At 47.9% G+C, this 12967-nt stretch overlaps 1 protein-coding gene across 1 annotated transcript in view; it reads right to left on the reverse strand.

Moving 5' to 3' along the window:
- Positions 1-12967, reverse strand: part of NUP155 (nucleoporin 155) — a 72162-nt gene that overhangs the window by 17428 nt on the left and 41767 nt on the right. The window contains exon 30 of the mRNA XM_053297191.1: positions 4914-5027. Coding sequence (XP_053153166.1) covers positions 4914-5027 — 114 coding nt within the window. The remainder of the gene's footprint in view (positions 1-4913; positions 5028-12967) is intronic.

Consider the following 12967-nt stretch of genomic DNA (forward strand, 5'->3'; position numbering starts at 1 on the left):
TCTCTCATGGGCAAACTTAAGGTGCCACTTGTTGATGCCGAGGTGGCCACCCTGGTGACGGGAGCGGTTCTCCCTAAGGAGGAGGAGGATGCCCTTAAAAACGTGGAGAACAAAAGGTGTGATGCCGCTCTTTGCAGGTCGCACAAGGCGAACGCTCTCTCTATCTGCGCCTCAACCGCAAATTCAATCTTTGCAAGGGCGGCCATGTTGTGGGTGCAAGAGCTCACTCCCCTGGTCCCGCCTGAACTACCCATCCTTCAGCAGGGACTAAATAAATTAGGGAAGGCAGTCAGATTTTTGGCTGACTCATCCCTGGACGCTGCCTAGCTGTCGGCCAGGGCCCTGGCCTCTGATGTTACTGTAAGACACCACCTGTGGTTAAAAAATTGGAAGGTCGACCAAAAGTCGAGGGCCAACCTTGCAAATTCGGCTTTTAAAGGGGGCAAGCTCTTTGGCGAGGCCCTGGAGCCTGTCCTGGTTCAGACCAAGGATAACAAGAATGCTATGCCCTCCACGACCTCATCTCAGCGACCGGAGCGCAGGGGTTTCACTTCATCTTCCTCTGGCTACAGGGGGTACAAGCCTTCCTTAGGCCTGATAGGCCCTCCTGGAATAGGAACCAGTCCTCCATTCGGGACAATTCCTTTCGTAAGAACCAGCAGTCCGGACAACCCCCCAAGTCGGGCTTCAAGCGAGCCCAGACCCAGTGACTCACTCCCAGGTCTCCCTCCCCAGGATCAGGAGCTCCTCCTAGTGGGGGGCAGGTTGGGGAACTTTGCACACGCCTGGGCGCAGACCTGTTCCGATGCCTGGATACTGCAGACTGTATCTTCAGGATATTCTCTGGAGTTTGCAGCCCAGCCCCCAGATCGTTTTCTCCCCTCCCCTTGCTCCCACAAGGTAGCGAAGCACCACTTGATGCTGAAGGCCATTCACCATCTGCAGGCCATCCGAGCAATCGAGCCTGTTCCCCCGGGGGAATTAGGGAGAGGGGTGTACTCCATCCTGTTCCTAGTCCCCAAGAAGAACGGGGAGTGGAGGGCCATCCTGGACCTCAAGTTCGTGAACAGGTTCCTTCGGAAGAGGTGTTTTCGCATGGAGACCCTACGTTCCATCCTGATGGCCCTCCAGCGGGGGGACTTCCTAGCTTCCGTGGATCTGAAGGAAGCATACCTTCATGTGCCTATTCACGAACAGGACCGGCGCTTTCTGAGGTTCGCCTATTGCTCCCAGCACTTTCAGTACCGGGCTCTGCCCTTCGGTCTCTCGACTGCGCCTCGCGTGTTTACTAAGATCATGGTGGCACTCATGGCGCACTTGAGGACCAAGGGTGTCCACCTGTACCCTTACCTGGACGACCTTTTGATCAGGTCACCACCCAGGATCAAAGGTCACCAAGATGTCCAGCTGACCCTCTCTGTCCTGGAAGCTCACGGGTTTATTGTGAACAGGCCAAAGAGTTCCTTGCTCCCTCGAACCAAGGTTCTACATCTGGGGGCGGAGATAGACACAGTCCTGGGAACTGTCTGTTTATCTCCGGAACGCAGGGAGGCTCTGCTTGTGTCCTGTCAGACCTTGATAACTTGCCCCCACTCAGACATTCTATCCCTGTACCAGTTGCAGGGCCGCATGATTTCCACTCTGGGAATAGTGCCGTGGAGCCACTTCCACTCTCGCCCGCTCCAGTGGTTCCTCCTCAAATACCAGGACCAGGTGATGGGTCGGTCCAGGCGACCAATTGTTCTCCCGCCTCGGGTGGTACGGTCCCTTCACTGGTGGGTGTCTCTAGCCACGTCAAGGGGAACCACATTCCTCCCGGTGGAGCGGGTGCAGGTGACCACGGACGCCAGTCTCCTGGGCTGGGGAGGGCACTGCCTTCAACATGTGGCCCAGGGCATGTGGTCCGCGGACGAACACGTGAACTCAATCAACTGGCTAGAGCTGCGGGCGATTCGCTTGGCCCTCTCAGAATTCCTTCCAGTGATAAAGGGGTGTCACGTCCTGGTGCGGACGGACAATGCCACAGCCAAAGCCCATGTCGTCCGGCAGGGCGGCTCAAGATCCAAGGCCCTGATGCGGGAGGCCTCTCTCCTTCTGACATGGGCAGAATCGCATCTACTGTCCCTGGAAGCGGATCATGTCAGTGGGGTGATGAACGTGGCCGCGGACTGGCTGAGCTGCTCCCAAATAGACCCAGCAGAGTGGTCCCTGGACCCCATGGCCTTTCAGCGCATAGTTTGGCACTTCGGGCAACCGGTCATGGACGCGTTCGCCAGGACGGACAACGCAAAGGTGGACCTTTACCTATCCAGGTATCACTCCCCCGGGGCGGTAAGCGTGGATGCCCTGACCTTCCCATGGCCGCAGGGGCTGATTTATGCCTTTCCCCCGTTCGCAGTTCTCCCCCAGACCGTTCGAAGAGTTCGGACGTTGCACGCAGAGGTCGTGCTGGTGGCCCCGCACTGGCCGCGGAGGCCTTGGTTTTCGAACCTGGTGGAAATGTCCATTGAGCCACCTCTCCCGCTGGGGTCGAATGTCCACCTACTCCGTCAGGGGCCGGTATTCCATCCGGATCCAGCCTGGCTCAATCTGTTCGCGTGGAGGTTGAGCGGGAGGATTTAGTTGCCTGTGGCTACCCTAGCTCCGTTCAGGCCACCATCCTAGCCTCCAGAAGGCCTTCCACGGTCAGAGTATACCAATCAACTTGGAAGGTGTTCTCGAAATGGTGTGGCGCTCAGGGGGGTGCTCCCCAAATCTGCACCTGTGAGTTTAGTTTTAAGTTTTCTACAAAAGGGATTGGATAAGGGGCTTCGTCCCAATACGCTCCGCCGTCAAGTTTTTGCCATATCTTCGGTATTACAGTTAGAGGGTTCCTCGCTGGCTCAGCATCCCCACGTTCAGAGATTTCTCAAGGGAGCTTCGGTCATTAGTCCTCCCACTGTCCATAGATTCCCCACCTGGGATCTGAATCTGGTTTTGAAGGCCCTTACCAAGGCCCCGTTCGAGCCCCTACGGACCATACCCCTAAGGCTGCTTTCCTTTAAAGTTTTATTTCTGGTTGCTGTCACGTCCGCTAGGAGGGTCTCGGATCTGCGCTCCTTGTCCGTGCGTAAGGAGTTGTGCCTAATCTATCCGGACTATGTGCTGCTTCGCACAGACGCCTCCTTTATCCCTAAAGTTAACTCGGTGTTCCACAGGGCTCAGGAAATTATGCTTCCTTCATTCTGTCCTGATCCCTCTTCACCTAGGGAAAGGGAGTGGCATAAGTTGGATGTGCGCAGGGCAATGAAGATTTACTTGTGGCGCACCAAGTCCTTTCGGGTGTCAGACTCCCTGTTTGTCTCCTTTAGGGATGCTTCGTTGGGGAGGCAGGTTTCAGCTTCCACTATGTCCCGCTGGATTTGCCAGTGCATTAGGTTAGCCTACACTAGTTCGGGTACTCCGGCTCCAGAGGGGATTATGGCCCATTCCACTAGAAGTGCAGCTTCTACAGCTGCTTTTTCCACCTTGGCCCCCCTTGTTGATATTTGCTGCGCTGCCACCTGGGCCTCCATTTCTACCTTCGTGAGGCATTATAAGATCCACGATTGGACCTCAGCAGACGCAGCCTTTGGGAGAAGAGTATTGCAGCAGGTAGTTTCTTCTTAAGCCAGACCTCACAGCTCCCACCCAGTATCTCAGGGGCTATGGTAGGTCCCATCCTAGCTGCGGATGCAACCCTCCTCTGAAGGAAAATGAAGCGTTGGCACTTACCTGAAAGGTCATTTTCTTCAGAGGTATGGGTTGCATCCGCCCCCGCCTGCTTGTTCGTCTGGGCTGTTATCCTGCTGTCCTGGTATCTGACACCCCGTCTGTCTCCTGTGTATCTGTGGGGTGGTTTCACTCTGGGGTGGTTGGCCCCCCTTGCAGGGTGTTATTTCTCCGGGCCCTGCCTTTGCGGAATGGCCCTTGCCGGGTCTTCTCTCCTGTTTGTGTTTTTGCCTGGCATCTGTTTTTTCCGCTAGGCCTGTTTGCAGTTAACTTTGAATTGATTCCTTTGGAGCGGTGTACAAGCTGGCTATGAACTGGAGAGTGTTGGGGGATTGCCCCTCCCTCCTGCTGTCAGCTGAATTTTTGATTGGCCCTGTCTAGGAGCAGGTCGAGACAACCCATCCTAGCTGCGGATGCAACCCATACCTCTGAAGAAAATGACCTTTCAGGTAAGTGCCAACGCTTCATTTTCATGGGACTGATTTGAGTAATTTTCCATAGTTTGTAAAGCAGCCATGAAAGAGACTATTAAAGACAACACACTATGACATGTTTTAAGGTTAAAAATTATATAAATGATATACTGACAGATCAGTCTTTTTAATTAAGAAAAATAAGTGATTGGGCTAAATAGTAAAGTGGTAGCTTTCTTATATTTAGCAGTGGAATGACTTCTTTGCCTATTCAGCCAAGCATAGTGTCCTCCTGGTGGTGGTGGTTGTGGTGTGTGTGTTTTAAAATTGCAGACCTCTTTGGGATAGGGAACCATCATTTAATGCTCTTGCTATGTGAACTACTTTATAAACATTTTTTAAAGTGGATAATAATAGTACATTTCTTGTGCTATGTTTTTCATTAGAAAGAAGAAACTTAAAACCAGAACTATGTATTATTATTATTATTAACAACCCCTACTAACTGAGCAAAGAGACACCTCTGAAAGTGGTGACTCATATTTAGCAGGGGAGAGCAACTGTCCCTATCCAACCAAGGGCTGTTCCCAGTGTCTAACGTATGTTTCAGTTTTCTATTGTGAACCCTTTTGGGGCAGGGAACCCATCTTATTTATTTTTCTATGTAAACTACTTTGTGAACTCTTGTTAATGATAATGAAAAGTGGTATATAAAGATTTGTAGCAATAATATTATTATTTGGAAGTCACCTTGGTTATTTCCATCAACTCAGAATCCAGCTGGGAAATTGCATCTTGCACTGAGGAATGATGGGAACACTGGCGCTGTAACGCTTCTTGTATCTGAAACTGTATCCTGGCAACCTGATTTAAAACATTTGAGTTTTTCATTAAAATTATGAAAACCAAAAAGCATCTCTAATTAGTTCTGTGTCAAAATACTTGACCTATTATAAAATCTACACACACACACACACACACACACACACACACACACAGATCTAGTTCATCAAATCCATTTGAGATGCTGAGCTATACAATTTCAAACGCCACCATGAGGGCTAGAAACTTACTTTCTAAAAAATTCTAACAATCCTGTGTGCAACAAAAGCATCTCTAAGACCACATGCTGCTCACTTCTGGTCTATATGAATCTATGGAGCCAGGCCTCCAGTTAAAATCTGTTTCCAAGTCCCTTCTCGGGGCTCCCACACCTTCTGAAGTTTAGACAAGTGGTTACTGGAGAGGCACTTCTCGGAGCCGGCATCTAAATGTTGGAACTTTTCCCTTTGACATGCACCCGTCACCTTGTTTTTCTTTTTTAATTTACAAAGATTAAATTCTATAAAAACTTTCCATATACAAAATACAACTGTACAGAGTACATGTTCCAATTTAAATGTTATCTCTATAATACTTTATATAGATAAGCATTGCCCTGAACACTGATATTCCAGTGCTGAATGACTCTCTCTCCAAGCTGACTTCCAACCTGGTTTTTTAAGGACTGCACTCCAGAAATCAAAGGGGGATGGTAACCTCCCATGAAGCACTCACTTGGCCAGTGGGTGCTTCCTGGGTGGTTCCTTTGCCCCCTCCCCCATTTCGGGGGTAAAGTCCTTAAAGTCCAGATCTGCAGCTTGCTAAGAGAGAGAGACCTTTTCACAAAGTCAGTTCCAGACTGTTTTTTAATCAGGAATTTCCAATAAGGATTATCAGTTAAATATTGGGATACTGGGTCAATGCTGACCTGATACCAATAGTGTTGGGGAAGCCATATGGGCATTCCCAATTATTTTTTCTTCGCAAATCGTGTCTGTGTGTACGCACACACACACACACACACACCCCAAACCAGGAGATGGTGGGTGACTTTCTTTACCCTCTTTTTGTTGCCAGACAAAATCTGCACTGTTCCGTGTGCTTTAAAGATTTTAAAAAATATTTTTTCAGTCCTTTTATAATTCCAACTGGTTTTATCACAATTTTACTACTAGTAAATTGTAGTAGTTTTTTGTTTTTTTAAAAATTGGTGATAAGGTGGAGTATAAATAAAATACTTTTGACTTGAAGAAATGTGAGCAGAGCTCTGCTTATCCAATGAGATTTTTTGCTCCCTATGCCCCACCTCAGTTCTCTACACCCCCTATGCTGAAATGTGACTTCTGCATGTTGGGAGACTCTCCAGAATGGTGTGAGAGGGGCAGCAGCAGGGGGAGGGAAATAAGTAGAAATAGTGGGTGGCCATCTGGCACCGGTGCAGGTACCCCCTCGGATCTTTGGATCCAAGTCATTAAGCCACTGCCCAAATGAAGAGAACAGAAATGAACATAAACTCTGTCAAAAGAAAGACAAGTAGAAAATAAGGGATGCAAAAAGAGAGTTTGAGGAGCATATAGCTAGAAGTGTCAAGGGGAATCAAACCAGGTTGCTCACCTGTAACTTATGATCTGGAAGAGATCCGTCAACATCCATAAGTATGGGATTCTGCACCTACACAGGAACCACACGGTAGCAATGGTTTGTCGAGGCGTCCAAGCCCCACCTCCACACCTACAGCGTGCTATTTAAAGGCAGGCTGGGCACCATGTTCCTCAGTTCTTGGACGACCGCCGTGAAGGACAATCATCCTGATGAGCAGGTGAGTTCATCAGCATCAGCGGAGAAAAGAGGGCATGCACACAGGTATGCACATAGCAGAGCACTACTGCAGAGGGGACGTCTGGGAGTGTCTTATGGATGTCGACAGATCTCTTCCAGATCAGTTACAGGTGAGTAATCTGTTTATCTGGATTGAGATCCGTCGAGATCCATAAGTATGAGTGTTTAGCAAGTTCTCCCTGGAGGAGGGTGCAGTAGTGATTATTGTAACACCCGTTTCAGAACACTTCTCCCGAAGCTTGCCTCAGCAGCAGAGTGCACATCTATGGCGTAATGCTTAATAAAGGGCAACTCTGTGGACCATGTAGCTGCCTTGTAGATGTCCGTGAAAGTTACCCCCAAGAGGTGTGCTGCTGATGAAGTGTAGGCCCAAGTGGAATGGGCATTGATTGCCTCTGGTGGATTCTTGTTTTGCAACTTGTAAGTGAGCAAGATGAGTTCAACCAGCCAGTTTGATAGTCTTTGCCTGGATATGCTGGAGCCCTTGGCAGGGCCTTTCTAGGCTATGAATAAATGCTTAAAGGACTTGAAGTCCTTTGTATGAGCTAGGTAGAATAGTAGCGCACTACGCAAATCCAGAGAGTACATAGTACGTTCTAGAAGAGTGGGTGGGTCCCTGAAAAACATTGGAAGCACAATATCCTGATTCAGGTGGGACACTATCTTTGGCAAAACATCAGGGTCCAAATGCATCAGTACCTTGTCAGGATAAGTTGTTGTACAGGGAGAATCTATCCTTAAGGCCATTAGCTCACTTACATGCCTTGCGGTAAGAAGGCGTGTAAAGAAGGCTGTCTTTAAGGTCACAAGTCGATGGAAGTAGTAGCCATGGGTTCAAATGGAGCTTGCGTTAATAAAGAGAGCACCAATGAGATGCTCCAGGGTTCTACTGGAGCACGAATGGGAGGGTAAATGTTCGTAAATCCTTCTAGGAAGGCTTTACTATACGGGTGAGAGAAAAGAGTCTTGCCATCACACCCAGGGTGTTTTGAAAAGAGTGTGGCCAAGTGGACTTTCAGTGACACATTAGCCAAACCTCGCATTTTTAACATAGTTAAATAGAGGAGAACATCTCGGATAGTAGCATGCTTTGGTAGGAATCCATGTGCCATGGCACAGGTCTGGAATCAAAGCCATTTCCCCAGGTAATTATGCCCAGTAGAGGCCTTCCTCTGGTTAAGCACGATATTCTTTAGAGTCTGGTTCACCATGCAGTCAGACAGAGTGTGACTACATCTGGGTCCAGGATGTGTCTGTTGTCTTGGGACAGGAGATCTAGCTCTTGAGGCAGATGATGGTAACGGTTCTCCAACAGTCTGAGTAGCTGTGGAAACCATAGTTGCCTGGGCCACCATGGGGTCACCAGGATGCATGACGCTGGAGTGGCCAGATGAGCCACTGCTCAACTTATTAAGGGACATGGAGGAAACATGTATGGTATTTCTTGAGACCACTCCAGCTGGAAAGCGTCCCCTAGAGACTGTTGGTTGTGTCCTGCCCTCAAGCAGAAGTGGGCACATTTCATGTTCAGTGAAGTTGTAAACAGGACTATGGACGGGTTTATCCAGTGCTCGAAGATGGGAGCAATGTATTCTGTCTTGAGCTCCCATTCGTGTTGTTGGTGTTGCGCAAACACACAGCTGAGGTCATCCGATAGGATCCCCCCCTTGACAACTGATGTATGCCTGGGCTGTGGTATTGTCCAATTAAACTTGGACGACCTTACCTTGTATCAGTGGCAAGAAGGCCTTCAGTGCCTGGAAGACAGCTAGCAACTCCAGGAAGTTGATATGCAACTGGGCTTGGTGTGGGGTCCACTTGCTTTGTATTGGATGGTTCTCGCAATGGGCACCCCACCTCAACAGTGATGCATCTGTCATCAGCTAGATTGTTGGAAAACCCCTCCAGGAGATTCTGGCTGTTTGACCACCACAATAATGATTGTAGTATTTGTGGTGGTAGTTTTAGACGTTTCCATTGACTATCTCGGTTGGGATGGAAAACTGACAGAAATCACAGTTGTAGCTTCCACATTTCCAGCTGTGCATGATGTATTGCAGGATGCCGTAAGGCCGAGCAGTCGCTGTATCAGCTGAGCTAGCTGTATAGGATGCTGTTGGAATACTTGCACCAGATCCCTGATGCATTTGAACCTTTCTTCTGGTGAGTGTGCCCTTCGGGTTACTGCGTTCAACACTGCTCTTATATAGTTGATCACGTGCACTGGCTCCAGGTGGGACTTTTCCCAATTGACTTGGATCGCCAAGTCTTAGAGGAGTGTCAGAACATACTGGATCTGAGAAAGTAACTCTTCTCAGTCCCTGGACATCAGGAGCCAGTTGTCTAAGTACGGGTAAATTGCAACACCTCTTGTCCTTAGATGGGAAATCACTATGGCCGTACATTTGGTAAACACCCTTGGGGCGGTGGAAAGTCCAGTGGGTAAGACATTGTATTGGTATAGTTGATGGCCTATGGTGAAGCATAGGTATTTCCTGTGTTGCCCCCTTATGTTGATATGAAAGTAGGCATCTTTCAAATCCAACGTTGCAAGCCACTTCTCTTGGGGAAGAAGTGGTAAGATCTCCTGCAGTGCCATCATATGAAATTTTCAGACATGGACCAGTTTGTTTAAATGGTGCAGGTCCATGATGGGGCGGATGCCCCCATCCCACTTTGGGATCTGAAAGTAACGGGAGTAAAGCCCCTCCCGTCTGTGCGCCCACAGCACCAGGGTGATTGCACCCTTCTCCAATAGTTCCTTCACCTCTTCCTGTAAGGACAGGGACGGCAGAGTGAATTTCATTCCCGTAAAGTGAGGGGTCGTTTTTAATTCTATGGCGTATCCTGAGGATATGATCTTCAGGACCCAGTGGTCCGATGTTATGTTGCCATGCAGGGGCATGGTGTGCCAGCTTGATGGACCCGTGTGGAAGTACTGGGATTGACAGAATGTTTGTGGAACTCGCTTGACAAGATGTTAACACCCTTGCAGATGGGATTGGGGGGGAAGTCCAGTATCAGTGGGCAGTCCCAAACTTCAAAGATGCTTCTGCGATTCTAGTTGCTTGTTACGTTGGGACTGAGTGGTCTTGCCCTTGCCCTGGTAAGGATGCTTGTGGAAAGCATTGTATTGCTTCTTGTAGTCCCAGCAATCTTGTTGCCTATGAGTAGGCCTCTGTTTGCCATAATAGGAACGGTACCTAAGAGTGTATGTGGACATAGATGAAGCAGAGGTAAATGTTTTTGTAGTGAACTTTGATTTTTTAAGTTGCTCCATGGAGGAATCAGTCGTCTCATTCAAGAGGCCGTTTCCATCAAAGGCCAAACCTTCAATCTTCTCTTTCATGTCATTTTGGAGGTTTGTAGACCTTAGCCACACATGCCTCCATAAAGCAACAGTCACAGTCAAAGAGCGAGATGTTTTGCAATGCTTAACTGCTGCCTAGTCAATTCAGCTGATTTTTCTAGGGTTTGCTGGAATTTCTTTTTAAATTCCTCAGGGGACAAGGTGTCCAAATCCCCCTGTAGGGATTCCCACAAGCCATGGTTGTACTTGGCCATGCATGCCCAGTAATCCGCGACTTTAATAGATAAGCATGAGGTGGAGTAAACTTTCCTTACTAACAAGTCCAATTTTCTCCCCTATGTCAGATGGTGTGGTGTGTTGCCATCCCGTTTTAGAAGAGGTGGCGCAATCAATCGCAAGTGAGTTTGGAGCCAGGTGCTTCAAAAGGTAAGTGTTGTCCTTCTCCTGTATACGATACAGGCTTTACAGCCTCTTAGATGTGGGTGTGTATGTATGGAGCACTCCCCAGGCACATTTTGCTGCTCTGGTAATCACAGGTAGAAAGGGCAAGGCCACAGGTTGAGTGGCCTGAGATCTGATCATAAAATTATACACTGGGTCATCTATTGTTGACAGTTCTAATTTGAAGACCAAACCCAGTGCTTCTGCCATGGCCCGTACATGCTCATGGTAGGCCTTCATTTCCTCATTTGGAGAGACATAGGTGGATGTTGGCACATCTGCAGGAGGATCCACTAAACTGTCTGCATCCTCTGGATCGGACTCAAAATCAGAGGATCCATGGTGTTCCAAAGTATATCTGGTCAGAGAAGATGGAACACATGCTTGGGTCTCCACAGTGGTGTTTTGAGGACACAGAGCTCGTGTTTGGGTACTTATCGCCCTGAGGAGTGGAGATTAGGTCTGCGTGGATTGTGACATCGCAGGTGGTGGTGGGGTTTGTGATGACTTGGATGCATAAGTTGCAAACTCACTCTGGGTGGTAGCGTTAGTCAGGGTGGTCACCGCCAGAGAAGGAGTAATCGGAGTATATGCTCTCAGTGTAAAAGGCTTCCATGACTTCTCCACCTGGTAATTTTATGGTGCCCCCAGGCAACAGGAACCCATGGCAGTCACCGAGAGGGTGGTAGTCATAGCAGAGGTATGTGAAAAGCCACAAGCATGCCAGGTAGAAAGACTTCACAAGTGCTCTGCAGACAAGGTAATTTATTAGGGCTGGCGGTAGTGCTAACGTGTTCAACCGACCTTCAGTACCTGAAGGAAGAAAACCCTTGAAAGTTGACGTGGAAAGGGTACTTGATGAGGAATCTAAAAAAGATAGGAGCATGTGTGTGGTGGCCGGGTCCAAGCCGGTATTGCCCTATGCATCTTCTCCCTCCTCATCAACATCGAACGTTGGCATCAGTAGCTGGCACTAGTTGTTATCTGTCAGCCAAACCCAGTCCAATTTACCACCAAACGTTGTCCATCAGCCAGAAAGAGGTAAAAAAACCTTAATATCCGTCCTTTTTAAAAATAAATAAATAAATAAATAAATAAATAGATGAGACAGATCTTAATGCAGATAAAAAAACTCCTTTAAATATATAAGAAGCAGAAAATCTGCCAGGAAGGTTGTTGGACCCTTAGATGATGAGGGCGTGAAAGGGATTATTAAGGAGGATAAGGAGATTGCAGAGAAGCTGAATGAGTTCTTTGCATCTGTCTTGAAGGTGGAGGATACTGACCACATACCCGCTCTGGAACTGAGCTTCTCAGGCTTGGAGGCTGAAGAACTGGGCCAATTTGAGGTGACAAGAGAGGATGTTCTAAATTGTCTTGAAAAACTAAAAATTAACATATTGCCAGAGCCAGATGGTATCCACCCAAGAGTTCTGAAGGAACTCATATGTGAAATTGCCGATCTCCTAGCAAAAATAGGTAACTTGTCCCTGCAATCAGGCTCTGTACCAGAGGACTGGAAAGTAGCTAATATAACGCCCATTTTTAATACGGGATCCAGGAAACTACAGGCCAGTTAGCTTAACTTCTGTGCCGGGTAAATTGATGGAAAGCATACTTAAGGAGAGAATTGTTAAACATATAGAAGAATAGGCCTTCCTGAAGGAGAGCCACCATGGCTTCTGCAAGGGCAAGTCTTGCCTCACTAACCTTTTGGATTTCTTTTGAGAGTGTCAACAGGCATGTGGATAAAGATGATCTGGTTGACAATAGTATACTCAGACTTCCAAAAAGCTTTTGACAAAGTTCGTCAAAGGTGCCTGAGAAAACTTAGCAGTCATGTGATAAGGGGACAGGTTCAGTTGTGGATTGGTAACTGGTTGAAGGACAGGAAACAGAGGATAGGAATCAATGGACAGTTTTCACAATGGAAGGAAGAAGTGGGCTCCCCCAGAGATCTGTACTGGGACCAGTGCTCTTTAACTTGTTCATAAATGATTAAGAAGTTGGGGTAAGCTGTGAAGTGGCCAGATTTGCAAATGACACTAAACTATTTATGGTAGTGAAATCCAAAGCAGATTGTGAGGTGCTCCAAGAGGATCTCTCCAAACTGGGCGAGTGGGTGACAAAATGGCAAATGAGGTTCAATATAAGCAAGTGTAAAGTGATGCATATTGGGACAAAAAACCGCAACTTCACAGAGACACCGATGGGGTCTGAGCTGTCAGTGACTGACAGGAGATAGATTTTGGGGGTCATAGTAGACTGCTAACTGAAAGTGTCAGCAATGTGTGGCAGCAGTGAAAAAGGTCGATTCCATGCTAGGGAACATTAGAAAGGGGAATGAAAATAGAACAGCTAATATTATAATGCTCTTATACAAATCTATGGT

Source organism: Hemicordylus capensis, chromosome 2, assembly GCF_027244095.1.
Source record: "Hemicordylus capensis ecotype Gifberg chromosome 2, rHemCap1.1.pri, whole genome shotgun sequence".
In the NCBI taxonomy this organism is placed as follows: Eukaryota; Metazoa; Chordata; class Lepidosauria; order Squamata; family Cordylidae; genus Hemicordylus; species Hemicordylus capensis.